The sequence below is a fragment of the Cucurbita pepo genome, chromosome LG18 (genome assembly GCF_002806865.2).
Source record: "Cucurbita pepo subsp. pepo cultivar mu-cu-16 chromosome LG18, ASM280686v2, whole genome shotgun sequence".
Lineage (NCBI taxonomy): Eukaryota > Viridiplantae > Streptophyta > Magnoliopsida > Cucurbitales > Cucurbitaceae > Cucurbita > Cucurbita pepo.
In genome coordinates, this window is record NC_036655.1 from 4155299 (window position 1) to 4170825 (window position 15527).

At 39.5% G+C, this 15527-nt stretch overlaps 3 protein-coding genes across 3 annotated transcripts in view; 2 read left to right on the forward strand and 1 right to left on the reverse strand.

The window, feature by feature from the left end:
• The first annotated feature begins 792 nt into the window (after positions 1-792).
• Positions 793-1680, forward strand: LOC111780050 (protein TIC 20-II, chloroplastic-like). Its single transcript, XM_023660314.1, has one exon. It carries the CDS (start codon positions 853-855, stop codon positions 1477-1479), a length of 627 nt encoding a protein of 208 aa, XP_023516082.1. The 5' UTR covers positions 793-852; the 3' UTR covers positions 1480-1680.
• A 1297-nt stretch (positions 1681-2977) lies between these two features.
• On the forward strand, positions 2978-9472 carry LOC111779683 (phosphoglycolate phosphatase 1B, chloroplastic-like). The gene is made up of 11 exons (XM_023659792.1): positions 2978-3496; positions 4924-4991; positions 5170-5262; positions 5330-5401; positions 6110-6181; positions 6361-6420; positions 7485-7537; positions 7669-7766; positions 7844-7943; positions 8761-8864; positions 9177-9472. Exons 1-11 carry the CDS (start codon positions 3193-3195, stop codon positions 9281-9283), a joined length of 1131 nt encoding a protein of 376 aa, XP_023515560.1. The 5' UTR covers positions 2978-3192; the 3' UTR covers positions 9284-9472.
• A 455-nt stretch (positions 9473-9927) lies between these two features.
• The window catches only part of LOC111779681 (riboflavin biosynthesis protein PYRR, chloroplastic-like), a 6517-nt gene continuing 917 nt past the window's right edge, over positions 9928-15527 (reverse strand). Inside the window, exons 2-9 of the mRNA XM_023659791.1 lie at positions 13883-14017; positions 13703-13802; positions 12551-12676; positions 12131-12474; positions 11942-12061; positions 11263-11508; positions 10502-10627; positions 9928-10376 (exon numbers count right to left, since the gene is read on the reverse strand). Of these exons, the coding sequence (XP_023515559.1) occupies positions 10149-10376; positions 10502-10627; positions 11263-11508; positions 11942-12061; positions 12131-12474; positions 12551-12676; positions 13703-13802; positions 13883-14017 (1425 nt within the window). The 3' untranslated portion in view covers positions 9928-10148. The remainder of the gene's footprint in view (positions 10377-10501; positions 10628-11262; positions 11509-11941; positions 12062-12130; positions 12475-12550; positions 12677-13702; positions 13803-13882; positions 14018-15527) is intronic.

Sequence of the window (15527 nt, forward strand, 5' to 3'; positions counted from 1 at the left end):
CTTTCCCTCAAGGTTTTAAAATATGTCTACTAGGGAGAGATTTTCACACCCTTAGAAATAATGTCTCGTTCCCCTCTCCAAATTAGTATGGGGTCTCACAATCTACCTCAATCCACTCCCTTTGGAGCCTAGCGTTCTCACTGATACTCATTTCTTTCTCCAATTGATGTGAGATCTCACAGTCCACTCTCCTTTGGGGCTCAGCCTCCTCGTTTGCACACCGTCCAATGTCCATCTCCTTTGGGGCTCAGCTCCCTCAATGTGAAATCTCACATTCTTCTTCACTTGGCTCCTACACGATTAGAAACAACAAATCTCTCTCGGCTTTCCCTCAATTCACTACAATCCGCACAATCAAAGTCCACTGCTAGTAGATATTGTCTTCTTTCGACTTTTTCTTCTAGGCTTTCCCTCAAGGTTTTAAAACATGTCTACTAGGGAGAGATTTTGACACCCTTATAAACAATGTTTTGTTCCCCCCTCCAACTGATATAAGGTCTCACAATCCACCTCAATCCACCCACTTTAGGACTTAGTGTCCTCACTGACACTCCGTTCATTTTTTCAATTGATGTGGAATTTCACAATCTACCCCTTTTAGGGCCCAGCCTCCTTGTTTGCACTGGCTATCCCTTTCGGGGCTCAGCTTTGCACTTTTAGATTATAGCAACTAAATTCTAAAATTCAATTTAATTAAAATGTTGGAAAGGGAAAAATAAAATGATATTTCAATCTAAAAATATTTATTCAAATAATTTTTTTATTCCTATTTATATAACATTTTCCCAAAAGTCTCAGCGTCATCTTCTTCCTCCTCTCACTCTCAACGCCTCTCCTACAAGAACAAAGACAATGGCTTCCTGTTCCATCCCTCTTCTCAATCTCTCCACCAAACCCGCCATTAAAGCCGCACTAATCCCTCACTACTCCGCCATCAAATCTCGCCACTGTTTTTCTCTCCCCCTTCTTCCCTCCAAACCCGCAAAATCTCCCGCCATTCGCATGTCCTACAACCCTACTCCGGCCACCGACCGCCTCATCTCCGCCGTCGCCTACACTCTCCCCTTCTTCAACTCCCTCCAGTACGGTCGCTTCCTCTTCGCTCAGTACCCGGTTCTCGGCCTCGCCTTCGAGCCGCTGCTCCCGATTCTAGGGCTTTATCGCTCGATCCCGCACTCGAGCTTCATCGCCTTCTTCGCCTTCTACTTGGGCGTGGTCCGTAACCCTAGCTTCAGTCGCTACGCGAGGTTCAATTCGATGCAGGCATTGACTCTGGACGTACTGCTGGTGGTGCCGTTGTTGGTACAGAGGATTCTGAGTCCCGGTCAAAGCGGATTAGGGTTCCATATCATGGCTTGGAGCCATAATGGATTGTTTGTTTTCAGCGTTTTGTGCTTTCTTTATAGTGTGGTTTCCTGCATTCTGGGTCGAACCCCTCACCTACCCATTGTTGCTGATGCTGCTGGCAGGCAGGTTTAACTTCAGGTTTGTTCATCAACCTTTTCTCTCTCTTGTTTTGGGGAATTTTTGGATTGAGGAGTTCGTAATGTAGGGTTTTGATTTTTCTCCAAAATTAATGAAGTTCTGAAAGTTTTGGGAGAAATCTGAATCCAATCAATGGAAGATTTATAAGAAACGAATTGAAAAGTTTATTTTGATTGTGCATTTCTGATTACAAGAGATTTTTGCAGCCTGTACCTATAAGTTTGTAAAGCATTTGTGTGAGGGGAAGCTTTAGATAATGAAGATCATTCATACATAGCCTTAAATACAACTTGGTCAGCGTGATTCATTTAGGTCCCCATTTCATTCGGGTTACCATTACTTTTGAGAATGGCCCTCTTGAACTCTGTTCAACTTTTAGCATGACATTCATTCAACCATAAAAAAGTGTCTCGTAAGGTTAAAGTTTTGCAAATAGGGATCAAAATGAACAAGGATGAAAGCTAAATTCAAAAGTGCGACGATCGAAATAGAAAATGAGGGAGGAGGATGATTCGGTAGAGAGCGATGATGATATGGTAAAGATTGACACACACTCTTATCGAAGAAACTAGTGACAATGGGGTAATCTAATCTTGATTATTAGTATGCTTGTTCATGAATTGATCCTCATACTTTGTCATTGACTACACATTGAAAATTCTCACCCATCATGTTGAGGATTTGAACATGTTCCTCAATTTCTAAAAGTAAGGAACTTTGGATGATGAAAGTCCACATCGGCTAATTTATGGAAATAATCATGAGTTTATAATCAAGGAATACTCTCTCCATTGGTACGAGATTTTTTAGGGAAGCCCAAAGCAAAGTCATGAGAGCTTATGCTCAAAGTGGACAATATGTACTATTGTGGAGAGTCGTGTTTGTCTAACATGGTATCAGAGTCATGCCCTAAACTTAGTCGTGCTAATAGATTGGTAAATCCTCAAATGTCGAACAAAGGACTCCAAAAGAAAAGGAGTTGAGCCGCGATTAAGGGATGACGTACTTTGTTCGAAGGGAGGTATTGGATGATCAAAGTCTCACATCGGCTAATTTAGGGAATGATTATGGGAGAGTCGTGTTCGTCTAACAAGGAAGATGATGAATATAAGAATGAGGTCAATATATTCATAACACAGAGATGATGTACTTTGTTCGAGGGGAGGTGTTGGATGATGAAAGTCTCACATCGGCTAATTTAGGGAATGATTATGGGAGAATCGTGTTCGTCTAACAAGGAAGATGATGAATATAAGAATGAGGTCAATATATTCATAACACGTACGAAGATACTAAGACATTTGTCGAGTTTGACAACTTTGTATTAGGGTCGTGTTCGAGATTTTAACGATATAAAATGAAATTCTTATAAAATAGTGTGAATATTGAGAACGAGGTAGGTGAAAAATCGAAATCCGTTAATACAAATTTATAATTTTATTTTAAGAAATCCACGATTTTTATACAACAGCTACATAACCAAAAAAAGAAAAAAAAAAAAGCAATTTGTTATTGCATGGAAGATCAAATGGCCCATAGCGATTCAACTCCAATGATTTTGCAAAATGAAAAGAGCGAGAGAGTTTTCAGTGCCTTACAATCCCAAGCAAACGAACGAACGCCACTCATCCCACGCCACCGCGCGCACCTTTGGGCCTCAAACTGCCAACACAGTGTCCAAGCCCGCAGAAAAGAAAGGCAGCAGAGATGCTGAGCAGAGCAGGGACAGCGGCTTCTCATTCCCTCATTGTTGCTTCTTCCAGAAATGCCTCCAAATCCTTCGCCAATTTGAACCGCAACATCCTCAGATTCTTCGGTTTCAAGCAGCTTTCCCGCAGTCTATACGGTTGTTCCTGTTCTGGGTCTCTGAGTTTTGGATGGAATAGTAGCAGTAAGAGGAAGTTCAACAGATCAAGAATGGAGGGCTTCGCTGTTCGTGCTTCAGCTCAGCCACTCAACAACGCCGATGAACTCATTGATTCTGTTGAGACATTTATTTTCGACTGCGACGGTGAGTTATTCTCCCATTTCTCCCACGAGATCGTTTGATTTTTGTAAATTTTTAGAGATGATATGAAATTTCAAGGGACGGAGAGGATATCTAAGCCCCAAATCATGGAAGAAGATCACAAGAAACTCTTCCAATGGGTGCAACTTTCAACCAAACTGTAGCAGCTATTAAACGGAGGGAATAAATTGCACCATGTGAGAGTTACAGGGTTCTTTATTTTTTGTTTCTATATGGGTTTCTTTGTTATAAAAAGTTCTATGGTTTCTTTACAACCAAAGATTCCAAAGGAACAATCTAGAGAGCTGGAGAGTTGAAGCAGAATCTTCTTGCATCGTTGAAAGGATTGCCATTAAGTTTATAAGTTTGATTCAGCTCCTGTTTGCTTTTGATTGTAAGAGATTCATTTTAGAACTCGTCTTTTGTATATTGTCTATGAGCATTAATTATAGTAGGACTCAACTCCTATAAGAAATCCAATTTCCGCTCAAATTCCAATTGAGCTTGGAGAAATAGGAGTCAATACCACCAAGAATTGACCCTGTGGTCAATAAGAGTCGATATATGTAACAGCCTAAATCCACTCCTAGGAAATATTGTCCTCTTTGGGCTTTCCCTTTCGGGTTTCCCTTCAAGGTTTTTAAAACGTGTATGCTAGGTAGACGTTTTCACACCCTTACAAAGAATGTTTCGTTTGCCTCTCCATCAACCGATATAGGATCTCACAATCTACCCCCTTCAGGGCCCAACGTCCTCGCTAGTATTCGTTTCTCTCTCCAATCGATGTGGGATCTCACAATCCACACCCTGCACACTGCCCAATGTCTGGCTCTGATACCATTTGTACTAGTCCAAGCCCACCACTAGTAGATATTGTCCTTTTTGTGCTTTTCCTTTCGGGCTTCTCTTCAAGATTTTTGAAACATGTGGTAGGGAGAGGTTTCCACACCCTTATAAAGAATACTTCATTCCCCTCTCCAACCAACACGGAATCTCACAATATATATAATAAAGAGCTTAGAGGGAATGGACCCAAGCCATGGTAGCTTTAGATTACCTATTTAGGATTTAGTACTCTACAAAGTTCCTTAGCAACTAAATGGTAAGGTGGCAAGGACACTCACGGATGTTCTGGCTTGTTTAGAAGGCTGATTGTGAGTAGAAGATGCAATAGGGAAGCCCATTCCCAAATCCATGAATTTCTATTAATTTTGCAGGCATCCTTGACAGAAGTAAGTTCTTGTGAGGAGAGGCTATAAACAACATTTTCATTATAATTATTTTGTTTTTCGCATCATGAAAAGAACCAAGAATCTCATGGCTTCACTTGAATTTTTACTTGATGAAAGTTAACATTCCTGTAACTAATGTTCTTCTTTTCCTCCATTTTGTAGACAATATTTTTAACCTTTCCAATGATTTAACTGCAGGGGTTATATGGAAAGGAGACAAACTCATAGATGGCGTTCCAGAAACGCTTGATATGCTTCGATCGAAGGTATAAATATACATTTTCTAACCCACTTTTGGTAACTTATGGCCTAAGAGCAGTGGTGATGGGGACAAATTAATAGAGAATTTGATATATGAGTGAAAACTATGCAAGAATCTGTAGTTTCCTTCAGTTCATGGATTGTTTTGCGATTTTTTTTTTCTCTCTTTTTAAACAATTTCAGGGGAAGCGATTAGTTTTCGTTACCAACAATTCGACGAAGTCGAGGAAGCAGTATGGCAAAAAGTTTGAGACACTTGGTCTTAGTGTCACTGAGGTCAGTGACTTAAAAGCTCTCAAGCTCTGTCTGAAATTGTAATGTTAAGAGAATTCGAATATTTCAGGAAGAAATTTTTGCATCATCTTTTGCTGCCGCTGCATACTTGAAGTCGATCGATTTCCCAAAAGAGAAGAAGGTACTCGCTTGCTTCGGCTATCTTTTATACATCGGTTGGAGAGGGAAACAAAACATTTATAAGGGTGTGGAAACCTCTCCCCTAGTGAACGCGTTTTAAAATCTTGAGTGAAAGCCTAGAATGGAAAGTCCAAATAGGTCGGGCTCCCAAGGGGGATGGTTTGTGAGATCCTAATTGAGGGAAACGAAACATTCCTTATAAGGGTGTGGAAACCTCTCCCCTAGTGAACGCGTTTTAAATCTTGAGGGGAAGCCTAGAATGGAAAGTCCAAAGAGGTCGGGCTCCCAGCGGGGATGGTTTGTGAGATCCCACATGAGTTAAAGAGGGAAACGAAACATTCGTTATAAGAGTGTGGAAACCTCTCCCCTAGTGAACGCATTTTAAGATCTTAAGGGGAAGCCTAGAATGGAAAGTCCAAAGAGGTCGGGCTCCCAGGGGGATGGTTTGTGAGATCCCACATCAGTTAAAGAGGGAAACTAAACATTCCTAATAAGGGTGTGGAAACCTCTCCTTAGCAGACGCGTTCTAAAACCTTGAGGGGAAGCCCATGAAGGGAAAGCCCAAAGAAGACGATATCTACTAGCGGTGGAGTTGAGCTGTTACGAGATCTGAAACGATGACCTTTAACTAACATAAAAATGCCTTAACCATTGAACTTAGCTCATTTTGACATTATTTCATCCTGGACTTGTGACTTTGTGATGTCAGGTTTATGTGATTGGTGAGGATGGCATCTTGAAAGAGCTTGAACTCGCTGGATATCGGTACCTCGGTGGACCGGTATGTCCTGCCACCTCTATGTGACCTGTTCTTATTTTGCAAGTCTGTGATGCTACTTTGGCAGTGATTGGCTAGCATGATAAACGATGTTTCTTATATCATATAAACTTAAAGATTACTATAATTTGTCAGGATGGTTAGGTGTGATGTTATAGAGTAAATATGTTATGTTCTTACAGGATGATGGTGGGAAGAAGATAGAGCTAAAGCCAGGCTTTCTGATGGAGCATGATAAGGATGTACGTTTCTAATCTTTCATGCTTTATATACAAATTTCTTGTTTCAACCTATTGAGAAGGCCTTTTAGAGACTCTCTAAACTCTTACCGTATGTAATAGCCCAAGCCTACCGCTAACAGATATTGTCTTCTTTTGGCTTTCCCTCAAGGTTTTAAAACGTGTCTACTAGGGAGAGGTTTCCACACCCATATAAGGAATGTTTCGTTCCCTCTCCAATCGATGTGGGATCTCACAATCCACCCCTCTTGAGGGCCCAACGTCCTCGCTGGGATACCGTCCGGTTGGCTTTGATACCATTTGTAATAGCTCAAGCCCACCGCCCACTGCTAACAGATATTGTCCTCTTTGAGCTTTTCCTTTTGAGCTTTCCCTCAAAGTTTTAAAACGCGTCTACTAGGGAGAGGTTTCCACACCCATATAAGGAAAGTTTTATTCCCCTCTCCAACCGATATGGGATCTCACTATCCACCCCTCTTAGGGGCTCAACGTCCTCACTAGCACGACGTTCGGTGTCTTGCTCTGATATCATTTATAACAGTCCAAGCCCACCGCTAATAGATATTGTCCTCTTTGGACTTTCCCTCAAGGTTTTAAGACGTGTCTACTAGGGAGAGGTTTCTACACCCATATAAGGAATGTTTCGTTCCCCTCTCCAACCGATGTGGGATCTCACACTACCCCACCTGAACATTACATATTGTTATCCCTTGGAATACCCTTTTTCGTCACATTTCTCATTCGTTTCTTAATAAACCAAATAGCTAAAATAGATTGGAAGATAACAAGATAGAAGAACTAGAGTAACTCCCTAAGTGATTCGAGATGTTTCGTCCCTCCGTCTTGAGATCACTCGAGCCTAAACCAACTAAACCAATGCTTTACCTTCCACTCCTCCCATTCACTCTATATATAACAAATCCCTACTAACCCTATTGATATTCCTAACTATCCGAATGTCGTTCCTATCAGTTTCATACCCTAATCTAACTCGGGCTAACTTTATTCAATCGTGAATCACCTATTCGCCCTCATTTCTCCCCCACAAATTCTTATTTTTCATGTAGGTGGGAGCCGTAGTGGTCGGATTTGATCGATACTTCAACTACTACAAAGTTCAGTAAGTCCTGCACTTCATCAAACATTATTTATTAACTTGGGTCTCAGTAAGTTTGATCTCTCATATGGAAGTGTTTGAATACAACAAATGTGTGAGTAAGAGTTTGAACCTCGAACCCCATGGAATCTCAGGTATGGAACACTCTGCATACGGGAAAACCCGGGCTGCCTCTTCATTGCAACGAACCGTGATGCTGTCACGCATCTAACAGATGCACAGGAGTGGGCAGGTTCAGTTCTCTCCCAGTTTCTCTGTTTTCTAGTACTTGGTTGGGTTTCAATTTGTTTCCTTGTGTGCATAAATCAGGTGGTGGTTCAATGGTTGGTGCTCTTTGCGGATCAACCCAACGTGAGCCATTGGTTGTTGGGAAGCCCTCAACTTTCATGATGGACTACTTAGCAAACAAGTAATGTTTATATACTAATCTGTTCAAAATTATGCATGATGCCTTATGGTAATTTCTGGTCTATGGAGAAAGCTGTTGACTGTTGTTCAATTTGATGTCATGTCGGGTATCGAGTATGCACATGCAAAGCATGCTAGGAACGAAGAACAGAAGCGTAATTTGGTCTAGTCTAGGTGGAAGCATAGCTAGAAAGTATTTTCGTGTGAGATCCCACATTGGTTGGAGAAATTTCTCCCAAGCAGATTACGTTTTAAAACCGTGAGGCTGATGACGATACATAACGTCAAAGCGGATAATATTTGCTAGCGGTGAGTTTGAGTTGTTACAATGGACACCAGGCGGTGTGCCAGTGAGGACGCTGGGTCCCGAAGGGAAGTGGATTGTGAAATCCCACATCAATTGGAGAGAGGAACGAGTACCAGCGAGGATGCTGGTCCCAAAAGGGATGGATTGTGAGATCCTACATCGATTAGAGAGAGGAACGAATGCCAGCGAGAATGTTGGGTCCCGAAGGGGGGCGGATTGTGAGATCCCACATCGGTTGGAGAAACGTCTCCCTACCAGACACGTTTTAAAATCGTGAGACTGACGACGATACTTAATGGGCAAAAGTGGACAATATCTGTTAGCGGTGGGTTTGGTCTGTTACATTTCGGGTCGAACCAAGTCAGTTAGGTGTATAGGATGATTATCGAAAGTCTCGTGGGAGGGAGGGGTGCTCTCGAACAAGCCTCATCTATACTATTAACTTACGTACCGATACCACTTCGAGTTCTATCGTTCTTGACAAATAATGTTGGTGTGATGCCAATGATAGGTTTGGGATTGAGAAGTCACAAATATGCATGGTTGGAGATAGATTAGATACTGATATTCTGTTTGGACAGAATGGTGGTTGCAAGACTCTTCTTGTTTTATCAGGTAATAAATTTACCCCTTTAGTCCCTAAATTCTTCTAAATTTCTATATTAGTCCCTAAATTCTTCTAAATTTCTATATTAGTCCCTGAGCGCCACGAAAACTATTCGATACGACACGTTCATCCTTGAAGGTTACATACAGAAGGTTTAGTGTTGAATTTTCGATCGAACATAGGTTCTAATAAAACGATTCATAAACGTTAATGGCAAAGTTTAGAGATTAAACTATAACGTCGGCATTAGAAAGTTTAGAAATAAGAACGGAACGAACACGTAACTTCAATTCGATTCATTATGGGTCTTTTTTTCACAGGTGTTACAAGCTTGTCAACACTTCAAAGTCCCAAGAACACAATACAACCAGATTTCTACACCAACAAGATTTCAGATTTCCTCTCCCTCAAAGCTGCCACTGTATGAGTTCTTCAAAAAGACCCGACCCGAACGTCAAACGTTGAAAAGACCCGAGTTTAAACTTTGAGCTCTATAGCCAAATTGAATGAATTTGTTCTTTTTATTTCGTGTAACTTCTTGAGATATACGTGTTGGAAGGTAGCTCATTTTTAAGAAACGTCTTTTTTGTATAAAGTTCTTTTTCACGTTCATACATTCAAATGAAACTGAAAAGACGAAAATAGTCACTTTTTTAACCGAACTAGTATAAACCGAAAATAAAGTAATATTTTGTGTCATTTTTTAATAATTGAATGTATCTCCACAAAAATAAATTTATAAAACTTCCTAACAAATTATCAATCAAGGTTAGTTATAGCAATCTCATCCACTACTTCAACCGTGTAAATATTCACTTTCGAAGCTCCAAACGGTCTTTCCTTAATCGAATCAAGTTGTAACACATGAAATGATTGAAGCTCCAAACGGTCAATGAAGGTTGAACCAAGAATATCTTATTTGGGAGAGAATATCTTATTTGGGAGATAAAGAATGAAGGCTTGTTGAATCTTCTTACCGTGTAATACATCCAGTTGGAACATTTGGAACAGCATGATTCTTATCACAAACTTTGAGTGAAAGATTGGAATATAGAACTTTCTCGGTCCATATTCAAGAATTTCTTGCAACTATTCATAAAAAATATACCTCTTTGTATCTTTATTTGCATACGATATCAATACTTTTTTCGACATAACACGAGCATAGCTCGACTTATTGAACATGATTTATTTAAAAGCACAAAGAGGAAATTGCTCCTAAAGTGATTATTGAATCTATTTTATGTTCTTTTCTCTCATTTGAATTTCGGGTCGTCCCGGTTCGGTTTCGACTATTGAGAAAGGAACTCGGCTCGTAGTTTCATCAACAACCTCCCCAAGTAATTTAGACCATCTCCAAATCGACCTCCACCCCAAATAAGATCATGTGGTGATGCTTCAACTAGAACAGATCCAGCAGTTGATAGTAGCATGGATTTCAAGCCAGGATTGCTTGAAAATTTGCATTTCAATGCTCTGTACATAACATCAAGCTTTGCAGTATCCCAATCAGGTCTCACCTGCAAAGGGAATCGGGAGTTTTGGACGAAGATTCTCGGTATGATCAAGAAGTTTTATATCGGTACGACGCCCGTTCGAAACGAACTACGTCAACGAAAACTTAATCTAGATAGAGGAACCATACCAAATCAGGCCGCTGCTTCTGCAATAGCCTTGCAATCCTTGTTGCTTCCTCGGGACTTCGTGCTGATTTGATCTTCTCCACGTATTCTTGAGCGACAGGATCATCGACCCCAATAAACTTGTGAGCCTATATAGATCATACCAATTTGAGCATATCTCAACTAGTTAAGACATATATGGTTAGGAATCACGGATCTTCACAATGGTATGATATTGTCCATTTTGAGCATAAGCTCTCGTGGCTTTGCTTTGAGGTTCCCCAAAAGGCCTCGTACAAATGGAGATGTATTCCTTACTTATAAACCCACGATCATTCTCTTAATTAGTCAATGTGGGACTCCCTCCCAACAATCCTAAACAAGCCTCCCCTCGAACAAAGTACACTATAGAGCCTCCCTTGAGGCCTATGGAGCACTCGAACATCCTCCCCTTAATCGAGGCTCGACTCCTCTAAAGTCCTCGAACAAAATACACCATTTGTTCGACACTCACAACTTCACTGTTCGACATTTGAGGATTCTATTGACATGGCTAAGTTAAGGGCATGACTCTGATACCATGTTAGAAATCATAGATCTCCACAATAGTATGATACTATCCTCTTTAAGAATAAGCTCTCATGGACTTTAGGCTTCCCCAAAAGGTCTCATACCAATAGAGATGTATTTCTTACTTAGAAACTCGTGATCATTCCCTAAATTAGTGTATCATCGAAAAAAGGAAAAAGAACGTCGATGAAACAATACAAGCAAGAACGGGTACCTGATAATAGTGCTCGACCGTCATCCAAGTACTAATATCACCATTCTCATCAGCCATATGAACAGAGTGAGGTGAAAAGTTAGAAAGTGAGCCATAATGATCCCATGAATTATAGAACGATATGATATTTGGTTCACAAGGAGCAACAGCTGGGTCAGCTGCTAAGGTTGCATCCCGTGATGGTATAACAGGAGCAACATCTGATATAGGTTGAAGATATCCACTGATCAACATATCCTCCTCAACCTGCAAGAGCCATATACTCATAAACAACTTAGAAATCTTTTGGTGACCGATATGGAATCAACTCAAGGACAAATTTTGAAACGGATTACCTTAATGATCTAGATCAAAAGTAAAGAAAACTCGTTTCTAAACTTGTGATTCGAATCACTCCACAAGAGGTTTAATCAATACCATTTGAATGGCTCTAACATGCAAGTTCTAAACACAAGAATCTGCAAAGTAAAAGCTTAGCTCTCAATAAACCTAAAGAATAGAATTTGAGCTAAGCTTTTACTTTGCAAATTCTTGTGTCTATTGATCAAACCTCTTGTGGAGTGATTTGAATCACGACTTTTCTTTACTCTTGATCTTGATCATCAAGGTATCCGTTCTAAAAATTTCCCTTGGGTTGATTCCATATCAGTGACGGTGAACAAGATCAATGAAAAGTAACCTTCTCGTAATGAACATCGACGAGTTTCAAAGCTTGAGACATCTCAATCATCCCAAGCTCACCAACAGGAGATGGAGCATTACTCCCTCCAATGATCTTAGGAGCAACCACTGCACACACCTGCGTTGAAAAATGGCTGCAGAGTTAGTGTTGCAAAGGCAAATGAGCCCCTTGGAATCAGGACCTTACCTTATGGACTATCCCACAGGCAATGGCTGAAGCTGCAAGTGTTCCTCCACACTCCCATAGAACCGAAAGGTACCCTCGATCGTGAAAATACTCCATTACATCTCGAGGGTTGAGGATATTGAACTCGACCACTTCGACGCCTTTCGATGCAAGAAATTTTTGGAAACTCCTTCTAGCACCCCTTTGTGTTACAACCATGGTTGGTATACCACTTGTTGTATCCCAAACCTTTGCTTCTTCAGGAAGATTAAGTGTTCTTGACATTACAACACGAAGGGGAGTGTGTCCTCCACTTTGTCTTGCAGTTAGTCTGGGATCTAATGCAGAGGACAGCTCAAGATTGGCTGATGAAGATTGAAGAACATTAAGAACTTGTGCCACTTAACAACAAGAGAGTAATAGAGAAATGGTGAAACTCACTATCACTGCGTATGGTATTGCCTCCTACTATAATAGCATCGCTTCTTCCTCGTAGTTCCGAGAGCCGGTGTCGGGCTGTAACGCCGCTGATCCAGGTTGCATCACCGGTAGTTGCAGCGATTTTCCCTGATAGTTAAAGTAAAGTCACTTCGATTCACCATTTTCATCTTCATATATGTTAGAACTAGAACTAGTTGGAAAACTATCAGAAGAGAGAAAATGTAAGATCCCACGTTGGTTGGAAAGAGAACGAAACATTCTTTATAAAAGTGTGGAAACCTCTCCCTAACAGATGAGTTTTAAAACCCTCGAGAGGAAGCCCGACAGGGAAAGCCCAAATAGACAATATCTGTGAGTGGTGGGCTTGGGCCGTTACAAATGGTATCAGAGCCAGACATCGGGCAATGTGCTAGCGAGGAGGCTGAGCCTCAAAGAGGGGTGGACACGAGGTGGTGTGCCAGTAAGGACGCTAGGCCCAGAAGGGAGGTGGAACGGGAGGTTCCACATCGATTGGAGAAGGGAACGAGTGCTAGCGAGGACCCGAAAAAGATGAATTGTGAGATCCCATGTTGGTTGCGGAGGAAAACAAAACATTATTTATAAGGGTGTGGAAATCTCTATCTACCAGACGCGAGGAGGTTGAGCCTCGAAGGGGGTAGGACACGAGGCAGTGTGCCAACAAGGACTTTAGGTCCCATAGGGGAGTGGAACGAGGGGTCCCACATCAATTGGAGAAGGGAACGAGTGCTAGCGAGGACCCGAAGGGGATGAGATTGTGAGAACCCATGTCGGTTGGGGATGAGAACGAAACATTCTTTATAAAAGTCTGGAAACCTCTATCTACCAGATGCGAGGAGGTTGAGTCTCGAAGGGGGATGGACACGAGGCGGTGTGCCAGCAAGGACGCTGGGCTCCAAAGGGGGTTGAACGGAGAGTCCCACATCAATTGGAGAAGGGAACGAGTGCAAGCAAGGACTCAAAGGAGGTGGATTGTGAGATCACATGTCGGTCGAAGTATTCTTTATAAAGGTGCAGAAACCTCTCCCTAGCAAACGTGTTTTAAAACCTTGAGGGGAAGCCCGAAAGGAAAAGCCGAAAGAGGACAATATGATATTCGAGAAATGAAAGAGGGTATGAAAGTATAATACTAACCATCAAGCGTCATGGCATATTTAAGAACAGAGAAAGGAAGTTGAGAAGCAGCTTTACAGATCAATGGAGCATTAACAAGAAGGCAAGCTTTCCGAGCATCCTATAACACAAAGCAACACTGCATCATGAAGAACAGATATCTAACTATCATAACTCAATGTATCTTGATATTGATTTTACCTCAATGGCTATACTCTGAAGATCCTCTCCAAGAACATCAACTTCAACCCCTTGACTTCTTAAAGCCCTCACAGCATTTCCTCTTAGATGTTGCAAGGGATGCCGGATCCCAACCACTACCCTTTTAATCCCTGCCTAATTGTACACTCTCCATTAACAATTTTTAAACAACAAACCAACAAAATCGGAAGAATCAAGTACGATCTTATTCCAGAAATAACTTAAAGAGTGTATAATATATAGATGAGACTTGATCAAATAGAGGGTTAGTGTTAGTTGAACACGACTCTCCATAATGGTATGATATTGTCTACTTTGATTGAGCAGAAACTCTCCTGGCTTTGTTTTGGGCTTCCTTAAAATGCCTCATACCAATAGGAGAGTGTTCTTTGATTATAAACACATGATCATTCCCTAAATTAGCCGACGTGGGACTTTCATCCAAAAGTTAGAAACACAATATCACGTGATGGGATTCAATATTTTTTCTGAAGTGTTGATTTCGAGATTTAAACAATCAGGTCCCACCCTATTGAATCAAAAACTAATTGTTCATTACAGGGCTAGTGATACTTTGTATAAGAAGTAATTATAGGGGCAAAATAGACTTTTAACCTAGCTATAATTACGAATAACTCTGGAATAATAACATATATGTAATAATTATATTCATAGACATCTTATCGTATATACTGCCGCTCTAATCTATAGTAGAGTGATCTATAATAAAAAAAAAAATTAAGTAATTAAAAATTTTAATTAATTACTTTTATATTATTTCATCCCTTTTAACTCGCTCGAAAAGTTTAAATCAATACTTTATATTTGATATATTAAATATATTAAACGTAAAAATATACTTAATTTAAAAATTTTAAATTACTATTAATATATTAGATAAATTAATATAAAACATTAAAAAAATATATTTATATTGTATTTAATACATTAAATATTAAAAATGGATGTATTAATATATATATGACTCAAATAAGTTAAATATATATATATATATATATATAAATAAAGAGATTTTATAATATTTTAATAAAATAAATAAATAATTATATTTTTAATATATTATTTAATTTAGAAAAAAACTCTTCCCAACTTTATGGAGTATATTCAATTCCATTAGAGTTTGAGAGGTAAGATTAAAGGTTTGCTATAAATAGTTATTTAATAGAAATTATATAAAAATAATAATAATAAAACGTTCTCATAAATTAATTAATATTTTATAAATAAAAATATAATATAATCTTGGATATTATTTTTATTTTTCGAAAATTATATTTTTATATAAAAAAACAAAAAAAATATATTCTCTAATTTTTTTTAATTTTTTTTTATGAAATGAATAATTTTAAATAAATAAATAAATAAATATATATATAAACAAAAACAAAATTCAATCTCGAAAATAAATTAAAAAAAAATTAGATATTGAAATAAGAGACTGGAACGAGGAACGAGAAAGACTTAAGGGACGAGGAACGGGAAAGACTCAAGTCCTTGCCCCGAGGACATCTCTAAAGGACAAATGGCTACATCCAATAACCCTAAGCTAATACCAAATATAATTGGATTATTAAAAAAAAAAAAAAAAAAAAAAAAAAAAAAAAAAAAAAAAAAAAAAAAAAAA